Source organism: Kwoniella pini, chromosome 1, assembly GCF_000512605.2.
Source record: "Kwoniella pini CBS 10737 chromosome 1, complete sequence".
In the NCBI taxonomy this organism is placed as follows: Eukaryota; Fungi; Basidiomycota; class Tremellomycetes; order Tremellales; family Cryptococcaceae; genus Kwoniella; species Kwoniella pini.
The window spans coordinates 790,265-818,110 of NC_091716.1; the positions used below are offsets into that span (position 1 = coordinate 790,265).

The window sequence follows — 27,846 nt, forward strand, 5'->3', positions numbered from 1 at the left end:
GTCATACAAAATACAGCTTTATTGTAGATACAATCGCTATCTTTCGCTCGTGTTGAGATTATCAAAATTAAACGGTGATCCGGTCATACTTTGAGGATTGAAATTGTGAGAACTTGACAAATTTGAAAACATGTCTTGCTCCCAATCCATTCCAACTCCCATTCTCAGACCTAATTCCAAATTACTTAAAGACGATTCTTGATTGGTCGTTCTGAATAAATTCATGAAACCTGATTCATTTTCTTGTTCCAATACGGGTTCCATTCCCATTCCCGTCCAACTTGGATTTTGAGCGGGATCAAGGAATTGGTGAGATGTTGATGAGGACACTCCCTAAGACACTTTGTTTTAGGACTGATATTAGTTTTAAGAGACAAAATCAACTCACGTTTGTCATTGATCTTAATAGGGCGTCTAATTCCTTACTACTTTTCTCGACTTCGAAAGGATCAGGTGATTTGATGGGGGATGTATTTGTCTCTTGTAATTGATCGTCAGGAGGAGGTGCCCAACCTAATTTTCTCAATTCTTCAATCATACGTGGATCTTTCAAGATTTCCTTGATTGGATCATTAGAGTTTGAGATCGAAGGAGTAACAGTTGAAATGTTCTCTTGATCCAAAGTGTTGGTGTCATCAGGTAAAAGAGACCATTCTTCCATTAATTTTTGTAAGATTATAGCACTATGTTTTGAACAGATAAAACCATCTCCCATTTTTTCTAATACTTCTATACAGAATTTAACAGAATTCAAACTTGAATTCAATTTTTTTGATTCTTTTTCTCTAAATCTTAAATTCGAAGTGACACCAAGTAAATGTATTGTACCTGCTGTAAAAACCATTTGAGTCATTGAAATTGGACCATGTCGAAGGCCAACAAATTTATCGTATAACTATACCATCTTACTTGTCAACCTACTAAACTTCTGGAGTCAATCTGAATTGTAAGATTATGCTCACTGATACGATTTGTAATATTCTATTTGCAGATTGATCGCAACGTTTGACTGATCCACTCATTTTACCTTCTCTACTCTCTGCCGGTTGTCCAGGACGTATATACCACGGTCTATGCAGTAAGATCACAATGAAATGATACATCCCATGTAACAAGATTATATGACCAGGCAGTATTTTGCTTTGAGTTGATCGAGATGAAGCAGCAGTGATCCGAAGTGGAGGAGGAAGTGATCCGTACCAATCTTCCAGCTGAACGCTATATACTCGAAATGATTGAGATGTGCGATGACCTGCTAAGGAGAAAGTGACTTACTTCAATTCTGAAGCGCTATTTTGTACTTTATCTGAGGAGGTGTTCAATCGCAAAGAATATCTGTTCAAAGATATCAGTTGAAGTGAAGTCAAAAAATAGTTATACTCACACTGTGTTCAGCACTTTTTCGGCTAATTGAAACAATTTACAAGTAAAGACAAAAGTAGTGCTAATCCAACTTTTAGTTGGTTCGGCAGAATTCGCTGCCATCCAAGGCAAATCATCTTCTTCATCTTCAATGTTGGGTAAGGGTGTTTCATTGCTCAGCATTGATAAGCTAACTCCTCGACCAACGTAAAAACTCCATAATCTGATTTCAAAATTTAGCAATACAAACCAACTCGATTACTTGCAGATTGAGCACTCACTTATCTTGAATATAGCTAATGTAGAAAACGTGATCTCTGGCTTTTCTAGTAGCTGGTTCAATTGATCCATTTTCCACCCATCGAGAACAATTGATTCCCAGTCCCACTGTTGAGTGAATCAGCATACCAAGAAAGAGATTATTGGAGATGGACAATATTTACGAGCTTGAACTAAACGTAAAGCGATTCCTGCGTAAATGTAACCCATTGTATGTCTTCCTGAACAAGAATGACAACTTCCAAGCATCATTAAACCAGTCACTGTACTCAACATGGGTTGTTGTACCTCAATTTCCATGAGAGATTTAGCTCGATTGGTCATTCGATCAGCCAACTCGCGACGATCTGGCAGTATGTTATTGGGTAATAGAGTTATCCCGAGAGATAGGATAGAATAATGTAAGAGTGGACTATAGTAGGCTGTACGCGTATCATGCCGTATGAAAGATTGAGGCCATTCTTTTTTAGTCATGTCACGACGGAATTCTCGTTCCTGTACAAAGTAGCACCAACTATCCCATACTTAGCGCTTGATATATGGGAACAAGAAAGACAAACTTACGAATTGAAATATGTGAAGAATGCGGTGAGCGCTTTTTCGTGTATCTGATATGTCAATTCCATCTCTGGGAAATCATTCTGCCGCATAGTCTGGCCTAGACTGTTGAAAGGTGCATCATTGCCGAAAAGATTCCGATTAGGATTCATGTCAGTTGTAGGAGAATGTTGGGGAAGAGGGCCCGAAGCAGAAGGTGAGGGTAAATGCTTGAATACTGATGTAGGTCCATATTCAGTCAATTGCCCGGTGGTATCATCAAGCTTAAACAATTTTCAGCAATTAACAGTGAGGACAGACTTTGAAACTCACTCTGAGTCTATCAGTACCACTACCCCATCTCTCAACATCTTCTTCCGCGTCACTCTCAGAATGTTCATCATCTGCTCCACTTAGAATCTCAACTTCTCCAGCACTAACACCGTGTTCTTCCAACATTTTTTCCAATAATTTGATACGAGCAGTCAATGCAGCAACGTAACCTCTAGCAGCTGGTCTACGTCCATCGTGATCTGCTGTCCATACACATTCCTCTTGGGACGTCATACAAGCGGCTGAGCAAACCATCAATATCATCACACTATATACATATCTGAAGGAACTACATACTACATGTGGGTTTTATTCCATCACACCTACACCGTCGTCTTCTACACCCGTTACACGCTTGGGATATGTGACTCAACTTCCTTCTAGATACCTGATGGCCCCGATCGTTATTGCTAGCCGGAGGTGCAATTTCGTCATGGCTGATTTGCGATATAGTACGAGCTTTGGCTTTGCCCTTGCCTGTCATAGTATCAGTGACTCATAGGTTCCGAGCTTGCTGGTTGATTCCTTATATGAAAGATATGATCATAGATGTTTTAGAATGGGGGTATAAGAGTTACATCAGGCTTGGGTGATCAAAGTATAAATAAAGATAACAGGTGGATCATTTGTTTGTCCCGGGATTGTTCGGAATGACTTTTAATCAGTTTGGTGCCTGAGCTCGGAATAACATATGCATACTAAATTTACATCCAATATGGTGTGCGATTATTGTACAATTGTATGCATAAACATCACCAAAGCTGTATCTAAGGTTCTATTCGTGTACTTTTCTTTGGATCAGCAGATGATTACTAGTTGCTATGGCAGACCAATGACTACACCACATACATTATTCAGCATCGAGTCACATCCCAGCCGGCTGGAAGCCTTTCACTCACACATTCACGAATATAGTCTGCGTTTCATCTATGACTAGGGCAGGACCATCGACTTGATCTCCTCTTTGAAGAGACTCAAGTTCATACACCGGTACATTTTGCCTTTTACCGTCTTTACCGTACCATACATATGCCTCTTGATGGAAATCTGCTCGTCTCGAGTCCACCGTGCTCAACTTGAGAGTTTTCAATTCGGCAAATGCTGATGGACCGAGAGAGTCGAATGTTTTACCTATACCTCGGACCTATTTTAACATGGAATCAGCTTAGTTTTTGACCTCCCTTGATTCCGAAAAAGATCTACCTTGATATCATCCACAACTATATTCTTATTCAACAAAAACCCAAACTCCTCTTTGTATGCGCGTTTGAACTCATCTTCAAAGTCACCTTTTCCATTGGCGGTCTCCAATACCATCAAGGCGGTATCTGAGCCATCAAATCGCATATTGAGCAATCTTTCCACTTGTATCTTATTGTCATCGAAACCTGATTCTTTCAAGACCTTCTTCACCTTCTGAGATAAATTATCAAGTCTCGAGAACAGAGATGATTGAGTTGAAGAATTGAAAGTATCTGACGCAGGTTCTTGTTGTTCATACACTCTGAAAACATTGTCAGTGAGATAATCTTGCTTGAGAGCAGTGACCTACCGATCGGCCAGAGCCAATCCATAAGCTGAGAGGATAGACGAGTACTTGTGAATGAGTACTCGGTGGATGCCAAGCAACTGTTTGACCAGTCAGCCAACTGCACGCGAGCTCGATTTCACGACTGCTCACCTCAGCGATCTCGCAAGCGTGTTGACCTCCGGCGCCTCCAAATGATGCCAAAATGTGATCAGTCGTTTTGAAACCTCGTGCTTCGGTTAAAGTTCTGATTGGACGTGCCATGGTCTCATTAGCCACCTATTTTTTCTGCGAGGTCAGCGATGGAGCCCTTGCAGTCGAATGCTCGAAATTGACCATATCTTCGAACAAGAACCAACCTTGACAAAGCCATACACCTGAAGCAATGACATCAGCATGCAAGCTTACGAAGATAATTAGCACTCACTATCTCATCGATTGTCTTGTCGGTCCCAGTTTCTGCCCGAATTGCCTCAGCAAGCTCCTCGAATTTGGTCTTAGACGCTTCGGGATCTAAATCTTGATCCTCATTCGGACCGAAGCATTTTGGGAAACTGCATGAGGTTAGCAATGAACTCTGACAGCCCACAGATACTTACTATTTCGGTACCAAACGACCTAGGAAGAGGTTTCCATCTGTCAAAGCGAGTGGTCCACCTTTTCTGTAACAAGCTGGACCTGGATGTGCTCCGGCCGACTCTATGAAGAAGCGAAAGAAAGTCTAGTAAGTATGACAGGGTAGATGTGACTGTTGGTCATCGTAAAAATGTACTTACCCGGACCAGCACGCAGAAGCCCATTCTTGTAAGTCAGGCAACTACCTCCACCAGCAGCGACCTGAAAACCAAGATCTCAGCATAGAAGGTTCACATCTACTTCGAACTTACAGTATTGATATCTAGCTGTGGAGTGAACATGGATATTCCAGCAGTGGTGGTCTCCCAGACGGACTCATATCTTCCAGCGTACCTTGACACGTCTGTTGAGGTGCCCCCAACGTCAAGCCTGAAGCTTCCTTTAGCTCCGAAACTCGCCCGCAGATAAAACGGGATATACATACCCTATCACAGGTGCTCTTTCCTCCTCGTCCCATGATGTCAAAGCGCACCCCACAACCCCTCCCGCTGGTCCTGATAAGATTGACTTCAAACCGGAAAAGTTCTATAACAACTACGAATCAGCTTGAAGATGTTACACAGAGATTCACAACTCACGTTAAGATCTACGAGTCCTCCATCAGAACCCATAAACTCCACATGTAAATCTCCTTGCTCTCCACCTTCAAATCCAGCATAAAAGCCTTTCAGATAATCTTGCAAAACTGGCGTGAGGTATGCATCACAGGTTGTGGATTGACCTCTATTTGTCATTTTTATCATAGGTAAGAGTTGAAAAGATAATGAGATGTGTGGGAATCCAACTTGTTCTGCGATTTTACCGATAGCCAATTCATGATCTGGGAAAGTATACCTAATGTCATGTATTAGCTTGTTCAAATTCTAACATACAATCGACTTACGAGTGTGCTAGACAAACTGCTATTGACCTGTAGCCCTCATCGTACAGAGATTGTAAATCCTTCTTTACAATTTCCAAATCTTCCTTGAAATCAGTACTTGGTATTTCGCCTTTGAAAATCGTTATAACTCACCTGGTTCCCTTATAACCTTGATGGCTTCCCCACTGAGACCCTTCACTATTTTACCCGGTATTAAATTCTCTTGTTCTTCTGACCCAAGACCAGAATATGCTTTTTTGATCGTACCATCTTCATTGAAAATCAAGGCATTCTTTTCTGCTTGAGGATCTGACGAATATCCGACTATGAAAGAAGGCAACAGTCAGACAATCAGTACAGACGGTTTAATCAGAAATTTACCTAGGGTCACCCGTTCATCTACTTCTACAGCTTTGGTGTATAAAGGTTTTGCTCGTTTAATGTTCAGATCAAAAATTCTTGGTCTAGCTTGATTTCCAATTTCCAATAAATCTTTGAAACCTTTTGTAATTATTAAAGCGTGTTTTTGACCTTTTCTTTCCAATAACGCATTAGTAGCGACTGTTGTTGATAATCTGACATATTCTATAAATCAAGTCAGCACAATCATAATTTTGATTGATAATTTACCAACCTAGCTTGTTTACAGGTAATGGTTTGCCTCGTTGATATTTTTCGCCTGTCACTCTTTCTAAAGCTCTTCTTACTCCTTCAGTAGGAGCGTCTTTATAGTTACCGGGATCTTGAGATAACAATTTCAGTATAAATTCTTCTCTATTCGACTCATCTTGATAAATTGAACCTGATCCAACTTTTGATAAAGTCGAAACATGCACATCGGTGAAAGTTCCGCCCTACACATCATTTAATCAGTCGAGCTTATCTGAGAACCGCGAATACTTACTCGATCAATCGAAATCCTTATAGAGTGGTCTTGTACTTGCGACATTCCGAATATATTCTTACAGACCAATCAGCCATATAGCTCGAAGAGATCTGAGAAGGGAATATCGTTATAAGAGAGAGAGAACCAGTAATGAAGAGACAGAAGACTTGTTTCGGCTAAATAAAAAAACAGGAGTTGATGTTGATAAATGACGATATTCCGGGAACCCGATTGAAACCCGGTATCCAGAAACCCGTACCCGGAATATCACCTCATTCAAACTCATCAATTCCCATTGTAATACAAATTCTTTGATCCTCGAAGGATATAATAATCAACTAAGCTTGACGTGTCTCTTCAACTTAGTAGAACGTCAACGAGGTATTGTTCAACATGGTCAACGAATCACAACAAACAGATCAAGGGCCTAGTAGACCTAAAGCCGAATATGATCCTATAACCTTATCTTTATTGTATGTACTGCTACCCAAAATGAACTCCTATTTGACTGACCTATGATCAATCTGTAGCTCCAATCGATTCATGTGTATCGCAGAAGCTATGGGTAGATCCTTGAAACAAACTTCAATCAGTACAAATATCAAAGAACGTTTAGATTTTTCATGTGCTGTTTTTTCTCCAAGTGGTGATTTAGTTGCAAATGCTCCTTTTGTACCTGTTCATTTAGGTTCAATGAGTTGGTCTGTAAAATATCAGCTAAAATTACATGGTAAAGGATTAAAAGATGGAGATGTTATATTAACTAATTCTCCAATGGCCGGAGGAAGGTAAGAATCCTTTTGATTTTTGAAATTTATTCCTTAAAATGTTAAATTGTGAATATATAGTCACCTTCCAGATTTGACTGTTATAACACCTTGTTTTGATGATGAAGATCCTACCAAAATAATATTCTTCACAGCTTCTCGTGGTCGTGAGTTAAAATCATTTGTACTTTGCTTTAATCTATATTAATTTATGACTATATTTAGATCATAGTGATATTGGAGGTATTCTTCCTGGATCAATGCCACCTACTTCAACTCAGTTATATGAAGAAGGTGCCAATATCCATTCAATGAAGATCGTTTCAAATGGGTATTATGATCATGAAGCACTACATAAAGCAATGGTAGAAGATCCAGCTCAATATCCAGGTTGTTCAGGTTCAAGATCTTTCAGAGATGTTGAAAGTGATGTAAAAGCTCAAATCGCGGCCAACAATAAAGGTACAAATTTGTTAAAAGCTTTAGTAAAGGAGTATGATTTAAAGACGGTACATAGTTATATGGATCATATCAAAAAGTGAGTCAACAATATGTCAATAACTGATTTGCTGAATTCTTAATTGTAATTCTGTAGTAATGCTGAACAATCTGTACGAAATATGCTTCGCAAAGCAGCGAAAAAAGCAGGAACGAACGTATTACATGTCAGTAATACGTCTTGATCTGAAGTAAATTTACGACAATTGTCTGACTGAATTATTAGGCTGTTGATTATTTGGATGACGGTTCGCCAATTTCATTGAAAATCACAATCGATACTCAATCTGGTTCAGCAATTTTCGATTTTGAAGGAACAGGTCCAGAATTACGTGGTAATTTGAATGCACCTATTTGTGTAGTCCATGCTGCTGTGATTTACTGGTGAGTTTCCTTTTGATCTAATGTAAATTAGAAATCGTCGATTAGGATTTTTCTAAACCGAAAATAAAAAAAAAACAGTATGCGTTCAATGATTGGAGAAGATATACCTTTAAATGCTGGATGTTTAGTACCTATTGAAATTCTTATACCTGAAGGATGTTTATTATCTCCATCGCCTGAAAGTGCTGTATGTGGTGGAAACGTTATGACTTCTCAAAGAATAACAGATACAGTATTATTAGCTTTTAAAGCTTGTGCAGCTAGTCAAGGGTGTTGTAATAAGTGAGTTTAAATCGCGATTGGAATTATGTTTTGACTGATTAAGGTATTCAGTTTGTCGTTTGGTGCCGGAGGAAAGAACCAAGAGACTGGTGAAGTAGTTGAAGGATGGGGTTATTATGAAACTATTGCGGGTGGTAGTGGTGCTGGAGATGGATGGCATGGTACTTCTGGAGTTCATTGTCATATGACCAATACAGTAGGTCATTTCCGAAAAACAAATCACAAATGAATCAAGCTAAATATCCTTTTCATTTAGAGAATCACTGATCCTGAGATTCTTGAAAGACGTTATCGTAAGTAATGTTTAATTTCATCAAAATATCATTTGAGAATTGGTGAAATTGATCTTTTTCTCAGCTGTCATATTACATGAATTCGGTTTCAGAACATTATCAGGAGGTTCAGGTAAATATAAAGGAGGAGAAGGATGTATAAGATCAATTCAATTTCTTCAACCTTTATCAGTTTCAATACTTTCAGAAAGAAGATCACGTTCACCATATGGATTAGAAGGTGGAAAATCAGGTTCAAAAGGTTTAAATTTATGGATTAAACAACCAAAAGAGAAAAATGGTAAAATTAGAACAATAAATGTTGGTGGTAAAGGTACAATGCAATTTGGTACAGGTGATAAACTAATTTTACATACACCAGGTGGAGGTGGATGGGGAATACCAGAAAATCTAAATGAAAATGAAGAAGAAGAAAAGTTATTAAATCAAGCTAGAGAATGGGAACCTAGAGGAACTTGGACAGATAAAGCTCAACCCGATTTTTAGGGGGAATACGTCTAGTTTTGCCTCTATACACGCTTTGTAACTTTTATGTTATACTTGTGAATCGAAAACATGTAAGTTCAATGCATAAAATCGACTCTCATCGTGTCTTTTGATCTCCATTTGTCTTTGCTCCACTCAAACCTAAACCGACGCTCTCCTGATTTGCATCTTCATTCACCTTTTTATACCCTGCTCCAATTCGTTTATGTAACCTGTTGGTACCCTCATCATCCGGTGCAGGAAGAGGTACACTATTATCCATATTAGGTGAAGTTGCAGTCGAGTTTGCTTCGGACTTGAGCTGTGTGAGATCATGATATGATCTACCTCTTCTGCGACCTCGAGGCGAACCAGGTCCAGCTCGACGGGTATCGATGATTGCCAACACCTACATGTTAAGATCAGCCACAGCCCTTCTGTGCACGTGCACAGATAGGATCACTTACATCATCATAATCTACATCAGCCTCTTCTTCGTTGTCCGACTCTGCAGGACTCGTAGGAGCAGTCGAAGGTTCTGATCGGTTCTTATCCAATTTCGTAGTGTTCCAAACACTTTGTCCGACGGATGCACTTCGATTCCAGCCTGAACACGGATATTAGCCGTGTGTCATGGATGAGATGCAAATGGGGAGTTCCTGCTTACCGAATATTCGCTCATCAAGCCATAACATGGGGTGAGAAAGAACGGAAGAGTCAGGAGCTTGCGCTTTTCTGACAAACATTCCCGGATTTCTACCGGTCTGAGGGACTGTGGCTGAGGGAAGTATGCGAGCCTGGGGCGGATACGAAACATCAGCTGATGAGCCACATGCTTGTCGTCGATCTAATTGTGGTCACTCACCGATTGGAAATTTTCATACATCTTTGGACCGAATTCATCTAAGATCGCGCAACACCATGTCAGCTTTGTTCGGCTACGAGCTGTAATGCAATGGATTGATTGACTTACCAATCACTTCACTTATTTCATTTGCCAAGCTTTCTCTCATCTGCCTCAACTTGTCAACTTCGCGTAAACTTCCGGGCCAAAGCGACAAGAAGAGTGGTCGAAGGGATCTATATACCAGAAGCTTAGTTCCGTACCGCTGATTGAGTAATGACCGATGGCTCACTTGAAAACGTCTGCACCTGCTTCACCAAATTTGAGAGATGCAATAGCCCATCCTGGCAATAAAAAGAAGATAGCAACCGGTGTCCAATGTCTCCAAGCTGGAGCCAGATCATACTTGTACGCCAAAAAGGTAGCGAGTATACAGTAAAACACATATAGCATCGGTGTGACAGCAAGCGAGACCAAGATCTTCCAAGTCGCTAACACGTCTCGGCCTTGGATTTTGACGGTCGACGCCGCGAGAGCCTCTGCAAGTACAATCAAGATCATTAGTTTCCAGATATCGGTTTGCCAAATGAAAGACGCACCTTTAGCCTTCATGATACTGATGGATTTGGCCAATATGAAAACAGGAGCATGTAACAAGAATCCGGGTAACGCCAACATAGACCACCAAAGCAGTAAGCCAGTTCGATAAACCAATAATAAAGCGGATTTAAGACTCGTCGAAGATGCTCTCTCCACTTGGTGATCCGCTAAACCCATATCTCTCAAGAGCCTATTATAAGCCAAGACTTTCTGTCGAAGTTCAATGATTTTGGGCTCGTCCTTGTAAGCCAGATAACCTTCCATGAATCGTTTGGATAATTCGACGACCTGGCCCAGAGTAAGGTGTTGTCCTGGAATTCTATAGAGTCTTCGAGCCGCTTGTATGACCTAGACGAAAAGAATTTTCATCAACCTCCTAATGCAGTCAACACAAACTGACAGCAACTCACCTGCATGGTCTCCCAGTCCGGTGCTCTTAGTGTTACAGCTCTCAGACCGTCATGAACTTGTTCTAACAATTTTCCACAAGCTTCTCGTTTCTTGGCTCCACCTTGTTTATATAAATCCACTAATTCCCTATCTACAGATTGAGGAGCACCAAATTCGATCACAGCTCTCGAACGAAATTTATGGGGATGGAAGTAAGAAAGACCGACTGGAACCAATTTGACGTCTAAACCGGGATATTGAGCCATCGCGCCGAGAGCCATGATTGAGAATCCGGCTTTCAATGGTAAGAAATCCGTTCTATCGTGTGAACCACCTACGCAGGGATACCCACCAATCATCATGAGCTTCCTCCATGCTTGTAGAGATAGATAGCTTACCTTCCGGGAAAACACCAATACAACCGCCTTCTTTCAATCTTGTGAAACATGCTCCGTATGTTTGGTCTTGTTCCACGTGAGGTAGGACCTTGTATTCTAAACCATCTTTACTTTCACCTTCACTCCGCACCCTTGTAGAGGCCTTCACATTCGCACTACCATCTTTGGAGGGTATGACGAATTCACCTTTCAACCTTAATTCAGTATCTGAGATGACCTCTTCGATAGTTGCCGAAGCGTATGCCGCTGATTTTGGCAGGACCAATTGCGATTTAGGCTTGACTTGTGAGGTGAATGCTGTGTTGAGTCCCGTTACTAACAAAGGATCTGATTCCGATAAAACGATTCGACCTTTTCCTGCTTTAGCGTAATCTGCTGCTCTCGCCACCGGTACTGATTATTGATGATGTGTTTAGCTAGTAAAGCGGAATTTGAAATGTTGAAAGCCACTTACTACTATCCATGACCCTAGCTACTGATCCAATAAACTTCCTTTGCATACTCTATTCGTAATGATTAGTATTTGCCCCGTATAAGACCGTATAAGACCGTATAAGACCGTATAAGACCAGAAGAGAGAACTTACCTTGGCGGCAGTCAATACAGATACTCTCCGTCCCGCTTCTTTCCTAGTCTCTGAGAAAAGGAGTAAAGGGTCCAAGAATTGGTTGGCATGAGGACCGCAAATGAACAGAACTGGACCATCTTTAGGTATATTGAATGCTCCTCGTGGTCTACGTCATGCCAGTCGGGTAGTCAGTCGATCAGATTCGTCATCTAGTAAGATGGGGTATGCATAACTGGCAGTAATATGATAGGATAGCAAAAAGGACATACCTGATCTCTCTGAAAAAGATATTGATGACGATACGCCAAAAGATAAGGATCAAATCATCTGATTTTGGAATTAATAGATTAGATAAGCTTCGTGGACTGATCATGGATTACTCGTGGATTTGGAAGAGCAAAGGAAAGAGTGATATTTTATAATCGACTTACATGCCAATCCTGCCGCCATTATGAAGGCTTGAACTTGTGCGCTATAACTTTGAGAGTTGTTGCAATCCTATGGTCGTGGTTTAGTTAGAGGAAGAAGGTGTTAGAGGAATGGGAAAGATGGTAGAGATGAAATTACCGGTTACTCGTAATATTTATATTAAATATCTTCCCCACCACGTTTTCCGAAACATTTCACAATCAAAAGTTGAGCCCCACACATCACATCAAGCGTTTAACGTGTTGTTGGGGATCAACCCTTTAACAATGTCATCTCCCCAGATGCACAAAGGTAAAATTGTCATTCTCTCACTTTGCATCTGTCTCGCCAGTCAACGTGAAGTGTACCTAAGCATCAGCTCATGTCCTCCTGAAACCACTAGCATTCAATCACTCACTTTACAAGTCAAATATATGATGAGTATGGTCTTACCACTTCACGTGATGTTCAGGTCACGTGATTACAATGTCTGTTTTGAACTTTCGTACTTTTGGAATATTGAGTGTAAGGTTAGGTCATCGATGTCAAGCTTTTATTAGAAACAGTAGCATACAGTATGTATAACATTTCATTATCATTGTAAATTACCTCTGAAATGCTGGCAGCCCGGAGAGCATCTCATCTCTTGCGATCTTGCAAGAGTCAGGGCTTACATGGGTTCGTTCCGAGATTGAGAGAATATCATGGGGATCCAGGACCTTCCACTCAAAAATCACTTAGATCCGCTCTTACATCATTACCAGGAAAAGGGAGACATTTACCCAAGAAATTGGTCAACGCTGACAAGGAACTACTTAATGTTCTAATGACAAATGGACCGGTTGATACGCCTAACAGACCCAGGCCTTCAAGACAAGTTTCATTACCTTTAAGATTACCTACTAGTGTTCCCGATAGAAGGGGAAGGGAAAATGGTGGAATATCAAGATATGAATCCAGGATTCGAGATAAAGACATTAGAGATAATCCTTATACCACATCAACGAAACTGAAACGTTTTATAGAAAAACATACGAAAAATAAAAGTATGACTGAAAATCAAATTGAAGAAGCTGTATCAATAGTTATGAACGCACCAAAAGATTTGGTTAATGCCCCTGTTTGGAATATCTTGTTAGGCTTCATGGGTAAACAACGGAAATTGAACAAAATGTGGGCTTTATATAATGATGTGAGTTTTTCCTAGGGGTCATGTCATTATATCCCTTGTTCAATCGAGACAATGGCTTTACTCGCTACTGCTCCTATCTATATAGTATTGCGAATTTGTTAACTGAACTTTTCGTCCATTTAGATGAAAAAGCGAGGTATCAAGCCTACCACTCGAACATATTCGACTCTTCTCAATGCCTACTCTCGTATGTCCCATGCGGACGATACAGCTTTCAATTCCGATATTATACCGGTGAAAAACCTCACTCATTCAAGAGTCACAATTTTACATGATCAAGCTCAACAACATGTCAAAAGATGTATGACAGCTTCATCACTCCTGAATGAAGATTTGGGTATTAGTACATCAGAAGGTGAAATTTTGACAAATAGAAATGAATCATTCAATGAGTTCGAAGAAGAAATCAATATCTCACCTACCAATGCATACTTAAAGTATTTGGGTAGACATGGATTATGGGAAGAAATGTATACAACTTTCATTTCAATGCCGCAACAAGGTCAATTATCACCTGATAAAGTGACTTATACCACTTTATTCTCAAGTTTACATAATATACATTTAGCTAGATGGCGTTCTCGAAAATCCGGATCTACCGATTCTGAAGATTTGAAACTTATTGATATCGGTAGTATATCTAGAGGAATATGGGATCAGTGCTCAAGACAATTTTATAAATCTTCCAATATCAATTCAAAAGATCAAGATAGACGAATAGATAATGAATTATTTAATCATGCTTTGAGGTGTTTGATAAAAGGTAGACCTGAAGATTTACGTTTAGCAATAAAATTAGTCAATGAAATTTGGTCATTACCCCCACCAAGTGGTCAATCATACATTAATGAATCAGTTTCTGATTTACCGAAACTTCAACCCGATGTTCAAAGTGCTACTTCCCTCATTCAAGGGTTATTATATACTAAACAATCTGTCCCTGCCGCACATTATACAACTCTTTTCTTATCCGATTCTCGAATAGAACAAGAGGCGGATATTCATTTTCTGAAAATTGCTATTTCAGCATTCAGTGAGACAGGTGATATAGGAGGAATAACCAATATTTTAGATTCATATCAACCCCCTTCGACAGGTATAGGAGGATGGCATCTCAATACATGGAAAGATGCTTTACAAGGTGCTAGATGGTCTAGCGATTTCAATACAGCTTTAAGATTATTCAAAAGGGCTACTCAAATCTCCGATAAAATTGAAAATAACTCTCCAATGGTGACGAATCGTGATATCGGTGAATATGAATGGACTACTCCCAATGGACAGAGTAAAGATATCAGAGGTGTCAATTGGATCAAACCAAGAGCAATATCACCGGATATAGGAATGTTAGCGATTTTACTTAAATCAGCTATATCGACTAATAATGAAGCTATCAAGAAAGTACTCAACATTATTACTTATTTTGGTGGGGAAAGACTATTTGTAGTTGATTCTAAAGAGACACATAGGTCAGATAAGGAAAAAATTACTTTGATTGATCATACACCACAAACGATTAATCTAAATTATGAAAGTCCGAAATATTTAGGAAGTATAATTGATTTTGCTAAATCTATAATATCTTCAATTGAAAGATTAAATCCAACTAATAAATTTGAATATGAAAATTTACGAAAAAATATTCAAAATATCTTAGATGTTTGGAGTAAAGAATTTGGTAAATTTAGAAAAGGTCATGGATTGTTAAAAGAAGTTAGCGATACCAAACAAATTGAACAAGAAGATGTCATTGCTTATCAAGGACAATCGCCGAGAAGAAAGGTAGCAGAAGAAGAGATATGGTCAGATGAAGACGATTCTACACCTTCGAGGTCGTTTAGAAGGAATGATAGGTCTTCAAAATACAATTTGGAACGTAATTCATTTGATAGGCAATCAACAAGAAGGAATGAAGATGACTGGCGTGATCGAGATAGATCCGGGCGGAAGGACGAAAAGATCTTCTTGAGGGGACGAAATAGACATTTCGATGATGGGTTGAATGATCGCTCTAACGGAATACGGACTAGTGTCGGCGATCAACAAAGTGGTGGAAGGGAAAGGTTAAGGAGGGGTAAAGACTTTGGAGAAGACTTAAGATCTAAAAAGACATCTTTTGATACGTCTGATAAGTTCATAAAAAAGCAATCTTCAATTAGGAAAACAGGATTCGGTTTAAAAAGATCGGATAATTAGCGGAAATAAATGACACTAACATTCATAAAAATTCACACATCTCATGATTATACTTTGTTGTAATAAATGCATCTATATTCTAATATTAAATCTCATACAACCATAATTCATTTGATGATGGGCAGGATTATAATTCGGTAACATGGGATGAGGATGGTTTTGAATGAAATAACAAATTCCATAGAATTTCATATCCTCCTTCTTTTGATTTTATCCTTTTCTTTAATCTCAATATCCAAATCGTACTAAGAATTAAAAAAAGAATACCAGCTATACTAACTATAAGAAAACGAAATTTTTCAATCAGAAATTCTAATTTTTATATCATTGGAAAAATGAGATGTAAGTTCGAAAATCATGATATTACTTACCAAGTACTTTTAATCTTGATTCTTTTTTATTTGATTCACGTACTGTAAAACCTCTTTTCATACTTTCAACTAATTCACCACCTATATTTCCATTTAATTTCTTTTTTCTTCTTTGATTTAAACGACGATTTGAACCTATAAATAAAGATTCATCGTATCTTTCAGGTTCATCTTCAAGAATATTTGGAAATAATTTTGATTTAGATGAAGATGGTGAAGATGATGGCGTTGTTTCAAGTGGTGAAGGTGCTAAAAAGTGTGCCATTTTAAAAATCAAGTCGAAATTCATGCAAACTAAAATCAGGTAAAAATTGAGTCCTTATTCTACTTCAATGGCTAATTCAGAACGATGATATTATTGGTGATTCTTCCCAATGTAGTTTTGTCCACTTGATGAAAATAATCGCATAAACAAATCATCCCGAAATATTGCTCATGGTGATGATGTCATCACTTTCCTCAATTGACATGATAATGACGAACGAGTGATTCATGTCAAGCAAGTAACAAAGATCAACAAGATAAGCTTTGCCTAAAATTTTATGACTCCTACAAGTGGTCAGATCTTGATTCTACATATTATACCGAGAATCGAGTCGATTGTTCTGGTATAGGGGTATCAAGATGTCGAATCTTGATTTGACACGAGAATGGCTAGGGAATGTAACTAGACCATATCAAGCCAAAGAGAGAGTTATCAATGAGACTATGAAAATACTTAGTGAAAAAAGAACATTAAGTGTTAAAACTGATGCTTTCAGTGAGTCTCTTATCGACCTTCTACTTTGTGCATCCTATCTCAGATATCTGTAGAAATAGTTGTTGGCTAATTTCGATTTCATTTCAAGCTTTCGATTCTGGTCAGACAGCTCTTTTATTGTTACTTCACGGTACACTTCCGATAAGTTATCGAGGATCAACATATCATATACCTATAAATGTTTGGATACCACATGATTATCCAAAATCTCCACCTATACTTTTCGTAGTTCCTACAAAGGAAATGGCAATTAGGAAATCTAAAGAAGTTGATCCTAGTGGAAGAGTTAATGAAAATGCTGTTGAATATTGGTGGAGGAGTTGGCCTGTAAGTGTCTCTCATGGAACGTCTCATACCATACAACTAGAAGACATGATATAGTTTAATGAAGACAATAGAATCCCTCGAAAAATTAAGCTGATTCAAACTCTATTTTTTAGACGCAAGATCTAGAAACCATTCTCAAACACCTTACTTCCGTATTTTCAACTGTACCACCTGTATATGCCAGACCTTCTGAGTCATCTTCATCTTCTGCTCAATCTTCTAGAAGTCCAATATCGTCTCCTGTACAACCTAGAATACAATCTCAAGCGATTGGACAAGCTCCGCAACCTCCTCCTCCCCCAGCAAGACCAGGATATGTCCCTGCGAAACAAACGCAAGAGGTAAGTCATCCCGACCAGCCAAAGAATGTATGGAGTGTAGCTTATATCGGACTAGTCATTACCACAATACCGACCAGCTCCTACGCCGCCTCCTCACACATTTACACAGCAAGGATCCCATTCCAGACAATCTTCGGCTACTTATCCAGGTACCCCTCCTCAACATCCAGCTTCTCCCCAATTAACCGATCGTCCCGATCGTATACCGCAATCCCAACCACAATCGCCTATATCCCCTTCTGGCATACCAAGGATACCTCAACGTCCATTTATACCTCAGACTCAAACTCAGCCACAGGTTTCATTTCAACCTCCTCGGCCTGATCCAATTTCACATCAATTAGGATACCCTCCTCATATGAATGGGCAATCCCCTGTTCATCAGCAACAGCTACCGCAGCAATATCAACAGCAGCAAGTACCACAGCAATATCCACCCCAGCCCATTATACCACCACATCCATCATCTCAACTCTATCCACCACAGCAAATTATCTCTCAATCCTCACATACTATGGCCGCTCCACGTCAGCCAATTCCAGATTTATTAGGTTCACCTGAATCATCTTCTTTATCTTTATCTTCTGAAACAGCTCCACCTATTCCACCTTCAAAACCACCACCACCTTCATTACAACATCTTCATTCAATTCTTCTTCCACATTTACAAGCTTCTTTACCTCCACTTATACATCATTTACAATCTACTAGAATACATCTATTAGAAAGGAAAGAAGATTTAGAATCAGGTGAACCAGCTATAAAAGATGAAATGTCAAGATTAGAAGCTGTTAAAAAAGTTTGTGATTCAACAGGAAAAAAATTAGGAGATGTAGTTAAATCTGGAGAAGAAAGAATTAATGAATTAGAAGGAAAAGGTGAAATCAGTGTAGATGAATTGGTATGTGGTATAAGTATTGTACACAATCAGTAAGTTCATTGCAAAATCTATTTCCATTTGAATTGAGAGAAGGCTGTGACTAATATGATTTGATTTAGATTAATTGATTTAGTAGCTGAAGATAATGCCATTGAAGATACAATTTATCATATGACAAGAGCACTAGATGCTGAGCGAGTTGATTTAGATAGGTATCTAAAGGTTAGTTCCTCGTATTCATCATTTGTGTAAAAGCTAATGTTGGTGATACCCAAAATGTAGTCTATACGATCTTTAGCAAGAGAACAATATATGAAAAGAGCATTGATAGAAAGAATATTACATGGTATGGGTCAAACGCAAAGATGGTAGATCGCTTTTGAATACAATGGTTGTATGATATGCATTGATTTACTACAAAATCGATAATACCAGTTTTACATTACAACTTAAATGAAAAAGTAACAGTAATTAAAAACTGGATCACTTTTTCAAATTCGAATGAGCTATTAATCCAGCTATACAAGATTAAATTTAATTCGAAATTAGTGAATTTGAAAAACATAATCGTATTCAATTGATTTAAATTGTATTAAGATTGAAAATAATTAATAGAGAACTCACGATATACATAACGTTGATTAGCAGCAGTAGTTACATGAACTTGTTCATTTTTCATATTTTGTAATAAATTAGCTTCATCCCATGAATTTAATTTTTTATTTGATTTTTTCTTAATTGAAGGAGCGATTTTTCTACATAAGTAATATAAGAATGCCTGTTTTAGAAAAAAATTAAAAAAAAATATCATTAGTAAAATCAAAAACCTTCAAAATTTCATTATATTTTAAAATTTAAAATGTGATAATTACTATACCTGATATTGAACCTAATATTGCACCTACTATAACACCTGCATTTGGTGTATTATTTGAAGTTCCTGATATATTATTTCCATTAATATTATTTGAATTTCCTGATATTGACGTTGAATTTGATGTTGATGTTGATGTGGGATTAGAATTTGGTAAAAATGTAGTAGTTGTATCATTTTGATTTCCACTAAAAAATCAGATATGTACACGCAAATTGAATAAAATTTTAACAAATGATCTTAGAAAAAATCGAAAGTGAAAATAATTTTTAAAAAAATCAACTTACATGAAATTTACTGCACCTTTTGGACCTTTAATTTGAATTTTATCTAATATTAATCCTCCATTTTTAGATTCAATTTCAATTGTATTTAAATTATTAGTATCTAAATTTGTATTAAAAAATAATAAACTATTATGTATAGTTAAATTATTAAATGATGAAAAAGTTGAAATTTGTTCATTTAATTTTATATTATATTCTCCACATTTAGAACAAGTTACACCATAAATTTCAATTGATGCTCCTAAATTAAAATTAAAAAAATTTCAAATCAAGTTAAAAAAAAACCCTTTAAATCAAAGATTTTTTAAAACAAAATAAAAAATAGAAAAAAAATAACTAACCATTAAAAGATATTGTAGCTTTTGAACCTTCTTTAGAAGTCATACTTAAAGTTTTTTCAAAATCAATTTTTGAATCAATTTCTACAATTTTATTATTTTGATTTATAGGTGAAAAACCTTCATATTTAATTATAGAAGATGAATCATCAATTTCAACAATATCAATTTCAGTACTAAATTATCCAAAAAATTATATCAATATATATATATCTTTTTCTTCTAATCTACTAATTTAAGAAAGAATATTAATTTACTTATCAGGAACAAATTTTGTATTTATCCAAGCACCTAAAAAATCAATTTCATCTTTATTACATTGATTTTCAACATCTAAACAATCAAACCATAAAGTAAAAGTTTGTAAATTAAAATCATCATTTGAAGTTTTCCAACTTCTACCTGATGCCCATGGTATTTTTCCATATGAAGCTAATTCAAAAGTCGTATTATATTTTTCAGATGCTTTAAAAATAGGTGTAAAAGCCGTTGCTAAGATCATTCAATAATATAAATGAATCTAATTAATCTCTGATTGTTTTTATATAAAAAAATTAGATTAAAAAAACGAAAAACACATACCATATATAGAAGGTAAAATTACAGCTACATTTCCAAACGAAGAATGATAATTATTATTATCATCTGGAAAAGTTACGTTGAATTCACTTACTTGAGGACTATTAGTAGATTTACCTATCCATGAATTTAAATTAAGATTTGAAAAATATGAATTAGCAGGTGAGTAAAAAAATAATGGTGAGGAATCTGGAATCCATAATGAAGTGGAATTTGACATATCCGCTGACAAGATTGAATTCTTTCTTATTGAATGTAAATGACTGACTTCACTTGAGGTATCTTTTGTTTTCTTTTGTCAGCCTTTGGATTGCTTGAGTGAATGTTACTATTTCACTCCCACGTCTGATTAATCATGAATCAAATGATTATTTAACAAATAAACAGAGTCAGTGTGGATGATAAGATTTATCCCTCTTTACTTGTTTCAATCAGTTTTGCGTGTCTGAAGGGGCGAATGAAAGGATCCATCACAAGAAAGGAGTTCTCACGATCGACCTCCTTGTCTGCATATGCATTTGTTTTCGTTTTCGTGCTTATTTGAAGGTAGTTAGCATCCTGACATGTATTTGTTCTTGTTGCAATCCCCCTCAGTGGAACTATAAGTCCGCTCGTGTGCTGTACTTTATCTTCGGACCGAAGTGCGAAGTTGTATAAGCAGTATAAGTATATCCGTTCGGTTGAATATGTATGTATGGTGTGATTGAGTAATAGTTTTTATTGAAATCTGCGAGCGCGCGAATTTCCGATTACTAGAAAAAAATAATATTCTTGTCTTTTTACCTCATAACTCGACCATAGTCTTTAAATTGCTTCTCTCCCTCTTGACTATTCGTAATAAGCATATACATACACCTATGGCTTTTGGCCTCCTCCAATCTTGACCTCGCTCTTGCATATATTCTTTCAAAATCATCATTGTTCCCCTCCTTTGTTTATTGAACGAAAACACGTAGCGTTAAACTTACTTCGCCACCGATCAAGATCTTCAAAATGATACCCAAAATATCACCTTCTCCTGGTCCATCTACCACTCATTCACTTCCACCAAATCATTTCTTATCACTTCAACCATCTTTCGCGCAACCTACAGAAAATTTCCCATCCGGTTTACCTTCAACTTTTTCTCATGAATCTAATGGTCAAGCTCCAAATACAGCTTCATTAGCTTCGGCCGATTTTGAAGTTGATGTTCGTACTGGATTTTTACCTGGTTCAAGTAATATACAACGTTTGACAGGAAAATACGAAATATGGGAAGAAGCTTTAGATGCTGCTAGAGGTTCAACCCCTGGCGAGGGTTTAATAATTGGTGGACAAAGGGAAAGGGAAAGATTATGGCGAGATGGTATCGATATGGTATGTTCTGTCTTCCTTCTGTAAAAGCTTGTGATACCAATCCCGCTTGCCGCTCATCTAAGCTCAAATCATGGTCAATATCAGCTTAGATAGTGAATATACGCTAATACGAATCATAGATGTCTATTGTCGACACCACCGAACTCTTGGTTTCACTACCACATCTTCGTCGAGCCCACGTAGTCCTCACTTTCCTCGCTCACTTTTACGTTCACACTACCCCTGCGCCATCCGTTACCGTAGCGAAAGAACCGATACCCATTCCAGCATGTATATCCGTCCCTCTGCTCACCGTCTCCCCTCTATTGGGTTTACCACCGGTTCTCACATACGCTGATACAGTCTTATACAATTTTCTTCCTCTAAACCCGGCAATTGCCCCTTCAAACAAATCAAACCCACCAAGCGAAATAATAACCACTTTCACTGGTACTCGAAGTGAAGAGCAATTTTTCTTGATTTCAGCATTATGTGAAATAGCTGGAGCAGAAGCTTTAAGATTGATGAGACAATCTTTAGATGAATTATTCTTGGCAGACGAAAAAGCAATTAGAAGATTGACTGTTTATTTGAAAAAATTGGCTCATCAAATTGATAAGATCAGTGAAGTGACAATGACATTGATGAAAGAAGTTGATCCTGAAGAATTTTATCATTTAATTAGACCATGGTTCAGAGGTGGAGATTCAGATGGACCAGCTTCACTCGGTTGGAATTATTTAGGTTTAAATGAAGATGTAGAAAACCTTACTTCAATAGCTGAAAGTAGTAGTACCGTTGGCCGAAAAGGCAAATTATTTTCAGGTCCTTCAGCAGGTCAAAGTTCTCTCATTCATGCCATCGATATCTTTTTGACGGTTGATCATTCTCCAACGGCAGAAGAGAGGGAAGAAGCTATGAATGCTATTGAGCATCCAGATCATTCAAAAATTATCGTTGATTCAACACCGATCAACACCGAAACACCTCCAGCACCCAACAATGGCCATGGACATGGTTCAGCACCTAAAGGAGAAGCAACTTTCGTTCAAAGGATGTTGCAATATATGCCTTTACCTCACCGATCATTCATTCTACACCTTTCCACTCATCCTAACCCACTCAGACCATTGGTTGTACATTACGCACATTCCCATCCAGCTTTAGCGACGGCTTATGACGGCGCATTAGAAGCACTCAGGAGATTTAGGGAAAAACATATGAGGGTAGTCAGTTTGTTCATAATACAACAAGCTCGAAGACAACCTTCCGAAAGAGTTAGAACGATTATGGGATTGGAACCCTTATCCGAGGAGGAGATGGCTCAGCAAAAAGAGATCGATATCAATATGATAAGAGGAACTGGTGGAAGCGCGCTCTTCACATTCCTCAAGAGGTGTAGAGATAACACTACTAAGGCGATGGTCAGACCCAATGCAGCGGGTTATGAACTTCAATGATGCAAGTCTTATGGATATAAGGGATGGAATAAGGCGAATTACTTTATAGAATATAGACATACATCACAAAATAAAAGGCGAGGAGGGGTTTTTCCATAGTCCTCGTCACCCGCTCGAAGCGAGGATATTATTCGGACAAGGATTGTTATTGAATAACGGGACATTTTTAGTTAGACTTTTGGAGTAACTGTAATTTTATGTATGATTATTTGTACACTATGTAACATTTTCGGATTATCCATCATCTTGCTTATACAGATAGGATATAATGCATAGATTGCATAGACATAAAGCATAGATTGTATAGACATAAAGCATAGACTTGTAAATAAGATATACTGTTAAGAAATCTCTCACAGATGAAAAGTGAAAAAGAAAAAAAAGAAAATTAAGTAGTAAATGTAAAAGAACGTTTTGGTCTACAATCTTTTTTACCTTTACCTAAAGCATTTGAAGTAAAACATATACAATTAGATTTACTTAATTCAATATAAGGTATAAAAGAAATTACCCCAACTATCAAAATCATTTCCTAATTCCTTTACAAAAAAATCTAAACATTCTTCAATAATTATTTGTAAAAACTTTTAACGTGAAGTTGAATCCTTGTATTGTATTATAACATTTATAAAATTTAAAAAGGTGATGATAAATAATCAAACTTTCTTTTGGAAAAAAAGAAATCAAATGACTAATTCAAATCTGTTTTTTTAACAAAGGAAATTCTTGAATACAAACTCACTGAAGCATGTTCATCTTCAAATCTACCTACATTTTCAATACCTCTTACTTGTTGATTTGCAGGTGGTGATTTCCTATCATTACTTGTACAAAAACCATTTTTGACTTTCTTTTTTTAAAAATAAGCATATTTGAATCCAGTTGTATTGCATTGTTCCTTTTCAATCATTAATTCAGACTTTCCTACTTTATCAGCACACTAATTAATCAATACTCATTTTACAATATTTCTTATTGACGTGTGTTGTTGACGAGCCATCGCGGTTGATGATATAATTGTGAAAGTATTTTCCCGTAACACACCCTGCGGAAAAGGGATCAAGGCGTAAATCTGAATGGAGAAGATATTGAATGAAAGATAAACTACAAAAGTAGTTAAGAGTATTGGGAATGTCATATGACTAACCATGGTGGAAATTAGATGTGGAAAGACTAAACGAAAGATGAGGATCACACCTTGAGCGTGTCTTTAAATATGCATTCACCGTTCAGTCTGACCATCTTTTCAACTTCCTGCGTCGCCTTGAACACGTTGAGACAATCCGTTGCGACCAGGTACAATCATGGTTCAGCATTAAGAGGGACTTACAAGTTGTTAATGTCTAAGTAATGACGAGGAGTTCGATGAGCAATCTCTTTTAAACTTTCGGATTGTAGCGTTTTATTGACATTGTTCCATAATAATGAGTGATTCACAGCTATGCATGGTATATATACAAATGACATTTCAATCAGACATGTTGGTACTATGAAGCTTAATCTACAAACCCGACAGAATAGATACAAGCTATTTTACCCATTTTCCCTTCCCAAACTGTGGGCGATCAAGCTGTGTATAATGGATCTGTCAGCAATGTTCATGCGCAACATTTTTCACCTACCTCTCCTGTAGTAGCCGTAGTCCGACTCATACTCATCTCCTTGATAGTCGTGAGCCTTTTTATTTCCACCAGATTTTCCCTCATGGTGCTATCGTGCAACAGGGAAAATCAGTGTCATCATCACCAGTTCAACGATTTCACCACTCACCTTTTTGTTTCCATGCATTTCTAAATCATCATAATCATCTTCACCGTCGTTAACTTCATTCTTATTGTGGTCTTCGCATTTCTGTATCGTCATTTCATCAGCTACTGGGTCCAATACTGTTACTTCCGATGCGTGTGACACTTACATCGTTGTCGTCATTGTTATCATTATCGTGATCGTGCCATTTTCCGTACTATATTCATTGCAATCAGTAATGGCTCGATCTCAGTATTTCCAAAAGGAGCAGGACTTACATCTTGCTTGTCCTCATTCGAATCGTCCTCATGATTCTTTCCATCATTCTCATGATTTTTTCCATCACCCTCATGATCTTTTCCATCATTCTCATGATCTTTACCGTTGTCATCGTCGTGGTGCTTGCCGTCATACTGTAAGACCATATTGTCAGCGAGACTCCTTCGCACAACAAGTCATAGAATAGAGCTCTCACTTCTGCATCTTCCAACAAAGCACCATCATCTCCTTCATCGTCCTTGCCATGGTCGTACTGGTAAGCTGGTCAGCCGCTTTCTGCGCGGAGACAGTCATACGAGTACTCACGTCATTGTCGTCGTTTGCTTCATACTTTCCGCCATGGTGCTTCTTAGATTCCTGTCAGAGGTTGGTCAGAATACCTCTCAGGAAAGTTGGAGTATAACGACTAGCTTACCTCCTCTTGGGGGGGATACTCATGTGTAAGGTCACCACCTTTTATAAGTTCGTGTTCGTGATGCTGTATAAGGTTCCTCAGCTCTCAGTACATTATACATCGATAATTAAAGAAGTTAGCTCACATCTTTATCATTGTATTCCTCATCGTAGTCCTCCGAATCATCGTCGTTATCCTGTCCATGAAATCAGATTGCATCAGCGCGCTAGAGCTGGCTTATAGAAGAGGCTCACCTTGTGGTCATGATCTGCACCCTGCTCGTGATGGTACTATCAGATCCAAATCTCAGTGGACGGGTCTAGGTGATGCAGATTGGGGTAGGGTGTAGCTCACCTTCTTTCCATACCAGTCTTCATCATCATATTCACCTCGTTTGGCCTCTTTCTTATGATGATCATCGTCATTGGGCTCACCTCTAGCATAGCCAAAGACGGAATCGATGGCGCAAGTTCGGTTGATTAAGGGGTATGTCTTGGACAAGTCGATGTCGAAGCACTCGCAGTCGTATGCGAAGCTGTAAAGAGCTGGATCGAATCGAGGGGTGATGCCGACTACATCGATGAACTGATTTCGACAAGGCTCGTCACAATGGACAAAGCAGTCTCGAACAGAAGTAGTACTGAAGCGGGCGACAGGAGTTACACCGTAGCTGGAAACGTTGCCGGAAGGAGGGTCAAAGCAGCCACCGAACTTGAATGTGGCATTATTGAGGAAGACCTGATCGAGAAGGGGTTTCATCAGCAGTGAAGAGTAAAGGGATATATACGAGGCTAGGAAGGGAGATGAGAGCGGGTGAGTGAGTAAAAAGAGAAAGACTGTACTCACAATGGCATCCCTATTCTTACATCGTCCGGTTTTGACGTCGTTGTCTCTAATCTGTGCGGCATCAGGTCGTTGAGCGGGAGAGCAATAACATTGCTTTTTGTTGGCATCCCAATAGGTATATCTGAATTTGTCATCGACACAATAGCTCTACCATACAAGCAAGGTCAGTAATGTTCTACATAGAGTTTGGGTCGTATGAAGCGACGGGTGGGAGCGAAGATTGAATCAGTGTTTAGAGCAAGGGTGTGGAGGTAGAAGAAAGATGAAGACGATGGCATAAAGGGCACTCACAATACAAGTTTGAAGATCAGGTTGCTCCGAAAAGTCACCGTCGAAATTGTCATCGCTTGATACCAGGTTGAAGAAGGTTCGACTAACGCAGCCGATGAATTCGGGAGAAACAGGGTTGCTGTTGTTGTCGTTATCATTATGATCTTTGTTGTTGTCGTTATGATGTTTCTTAGGATCAGAAGAAGAATTATCTTCATCATCACCTCTTATTCGAATAACACCGGCTAAAGTGCTACTCAAGAGGGAGAGAGGAAGTAGAGTTTTAGTAAGACTAGCGTACATATTACTATTATATACGATGAAAAGAGAGTGAAGTTGAATTTTATTCAGTAAGGTAGAAGAAAAAATAAAAGTTGAAAATGAGAAAGAGAAGAAGAGAAAGCAAAGTCAACCACGAAGATGCAGGGGTCTATATACCTTTCAGATCTACCTATATTAACCCAACATTTGCCTCGATCACTACAACACGAGAAGACATGAAAGTGCATTAACACAGCCTCCATCAATCAAAAGTTTGCATGACTGTATTTTGATAGAAGTTGACTCACCTACCTCATACTTTGTAATGTTGAATTGGTGCTAAAGGACCCCTCAACTCATGAAACGTGTTCGCTTAGATCTATTGTCTGTTCTTGGCATCACTTATTGACTTTTTCACCGGATTGGTCTTACAACACTCTGTTTCTGATCAGGTCCGTGCGGCCAGATGTGATCAGACATCAGCAATGGACTGCTGTACCAATGACGAAAGCTAAAAGCCAAAAGTTGATTAGATTTTCGACACAAGAGCGCTATGACCTGTCATTTTCCCCACACTCACCATCCCAGTTCAGGTCTTTGATCGAAAGAATGCATCAGCGTATGGTACAGCGCCATTTTCAGTACATCAAAGAAAGAAGATGAGTCAGACATACTACCTAATATCCACGTGTTCCGCAGCTTGACTGCTTCCTCTAGCTCAACAAGAGCCATAATCCAGCAGCAAAACATATCCCCATAAAAGAACGTCAGCCTAGACACTGAGAAC

At 38.2% G+C, this 27,846-nt stretch overlaps 10 protein-coding genes across 10 annotated transcripts; 4 read left to right on the forward strand and 6 right to left on the reverse strand.

The window, feature by feature from the left end:
* Positions 1–36: 36 nt before the first annotated feature.
* I206_100311 (uncharacterized protein) lies at positions 37–2,766 on the reverse strand (the record flags this gene model as incomplete). Its single annotated transcript, XM_019152789.1, has 9 exons — positions 37–333; positions 389–895; positions 963–1,218; positions 1,276–1,335; positions 1,385–1,585; positions 1,644–1,749; positions 1,806–2,155; positions 2,206–2,462; positions 2,512–2,766. The coding sequence occupies 9 exons, from the start codon at positions 2,764–2,766 to the stop codon at positions 37–39; spliced, it is 2,289 nt and encodes a 762-aa protein (XP_019014927.1).
* A 520-nt stretch (positions 2,767–3,286) lies between these two features.
* I206_100312 (uncharacterized protein) lies at positions 3,287–6,486 on the reverse strand (the record flags this gene model as incomplete). Its single annotated transcript, XM_019152788.1, has 17 exons — positions 3,287–3,347; positions 3,411–3,655; positions 3,715–4,015; positions 4,064–4,140; positions 4,193–4,318; positions 4,399–4,416; positions 4,467–4,593; positions 4,639–4,738; positions 4,816–4,876; positions 4,927–5,044; positions 5,100–5,200; positions 5,254–5,509; positions 5,559–5,637; positions 5,691–5,861; positions 5,919–6,122; positions 6,172–6,391; positions 6,442–6,486. 17 exons carry the CDS (start codon positions 6,484–6,486, stop codon positions 3,287–3,289), a joined length of 2,310 nt encoding a protein of 769 aa, XP_019014926.1.
* A 330-nt stretch (positions 6,487–6,816) lies between these two features.
* Positions 6,817–9,133, forward strand: I206_100313 (uncharacterized protein; the record flags this gene model as incomplete). Its single annotated transcript, XM_019152787.1, has 10 exons — positions 6,817–6,896; positions 6,954–7,211; positions 7,272–7,357; positions 7,416–7,728; positions 7,786–7,855; positions 7,915–8,072; positions 8,151–8,354; positions 8,406–8,550; positions 8,611–8,647; positions 8,712–9,133. The coding sequence occupies 10 exons, from the start codon at positions 6,817–6,819 to the stop codon at positions 9,131–9,133; spliced, it is 1,773 nt and encodes a 590-aa protein (XP_019014925.1).
* A 97-nt stretch (positions 9,134–9,230) lies between these two features.
* Positions 9,231–12,362, reverse strand: I206_100314 (uncharacterized protein; the record flags this gene model as incomplete). The annotated part of the gene is made up of 13 exons (XM_019152786.2): positions 9,231–9,521; positions 9,580–9,719; positions 9,780–9,909; positions 9,978–10,015; positions 10,086–10,192; positions 10,249–10,495; positions 10,556–10,904; positions 10,967–11,280; positions 11,345–11,737; positions 11,799–11,847; positions 11,931–12,078; positions 12,182–12,239; positions 12,344–12,362. 13 exons carry the CDS (start codon positions 12,360–12,362, stop codon positions 9,231–9,233), a joined length of 2,283 nt encoding a protein of 760 aa, XP_019014924.2.
* A 574-nt stretch (positions 12,363–12,936) lies between these two features.
* Positions 12,937–15,708, forward strand: I206_100315 (uncharacterized protein; the record flags this gene model as incomplete). The annotated part of the gene is made up of 2 exons (XM_019152785.1): positions 12,937–13,512; positions 13,636–15,708. The coding sequence occupies 2 exons, from the start codon at positions 12,937–12,939 to the stop codon at positions 15,706–15,708; spliced, it is 2,649 nt and encodes an 882-aa protein (XP_019014923.1).
* Positions 15,709–15,835: 127 nt separating this feature from the next.
* On the reverse strand, positions 15,836–16,344 carry I206_100316 (uncharacterized protein; the record flags this gene model as incomplete). The annotated part of the gene is made up of 2 exons (XM_019152784.1): positions 15,836–15,987; positions 16,080–16,344. The coding sequence occupies 2 exons, from the start codon at positions 16,342–16,344 to the stop codon at positions 15,836–15,838; spliced, it is 417 nt and encodes a 138-aa protein (XP_019014922.1).
* A 359-nt stretch (positions 16,345–16,703) lies between these two features.
* On the forward strand, positions 16,704–18,759 carry I206_100317 (uncharacterized protein; the record flags this gene model as incomplete). The annotated part of the gene is made up of 6 exons (XM_019152783.1): positions 16,704–16,839; positions 16,928–17,166; positions 17,280–17,507; positions 17,563–18,437; positions 18,507–18,609; positions 18,670–18,759. The coding sequence occupies 6 exons, from the start codon at positions 16,704–16,706 to the stop codon at positions 18,757–18,759; spliced, it is 1,671 nt and encodes a 556-aa protein (XP_019014921.1).
* A 111-nt stretch (positions 18,760–18,870) lies between these two features.
* On the reverse strand, positions 18,871–20,685 carry I206_100318 (uncharacterized protein; the record flags this gene model as incomplete). Its single annotated transcript, XM_019152782.1, has 7 exons — positions 18,871–18,905; positions 19,012–19,165; positions 19,260–19,449; positions 19,549–19,789; positions 19,890–20,062; positions 20,144–20,378; positions 20,469–20,685. 7 exons carry the CDS (start codon positions 20,683–20,685, stop codon positions 18,871–18,873), a joined length of 1,245 nt encoding a protein of 414 aa, XP_019014920.1.
* Positions 20,686–21,458: 773 nt separating this feature from the next.
* On the forward strand, positions 21,459–23,263 carry I206_100319 (uncharacterized protein; the record flags this gene model as incomplete). The annotated part of the gene is made up of 2 exons (XM_019152781.1): positions 21,459–21,824; positions 21,944–23,263. 2 exons carry the CDS (start codon positions 21,459–21,461, stop codon positions 23,261–23,263), a joined length of 1,686 nt encoding a protein of 561 aa, XP_019014919.1.
* A 1,614-nt stretch (positions 23,264–24,877) lies between these two features.
* Positions 24,878–27,101, reverse strand: I206_100320 (uncharacterized protein; the record flags this gene model as incomplete). Its single annotated transcript, XM_019152780.1, has 12 exons — positions 24,878–24,973; positions 25,034–25,114; positions 25,179–25,226; positions 25,288–25,422; positions 25,485–25,541; positions 25,595–25,645; positions 25,704–25,766; positions 25,828–25,878; positions 25,937–25,972; positions 26,037–26,420; positions 26,529–26,675; positions 26,820–27,101. The coding sequence occupies 12 exons, from the start codon at positions 27,099–27,101 to the stop codon at positions 24,878–24,880; spliced, it is 1,431 nt and encodes a 476-aa protein (XP_019014918.1).
* Between the last annotated feature and the right edge of the window lie 745 nt (positions 27,102–27,846).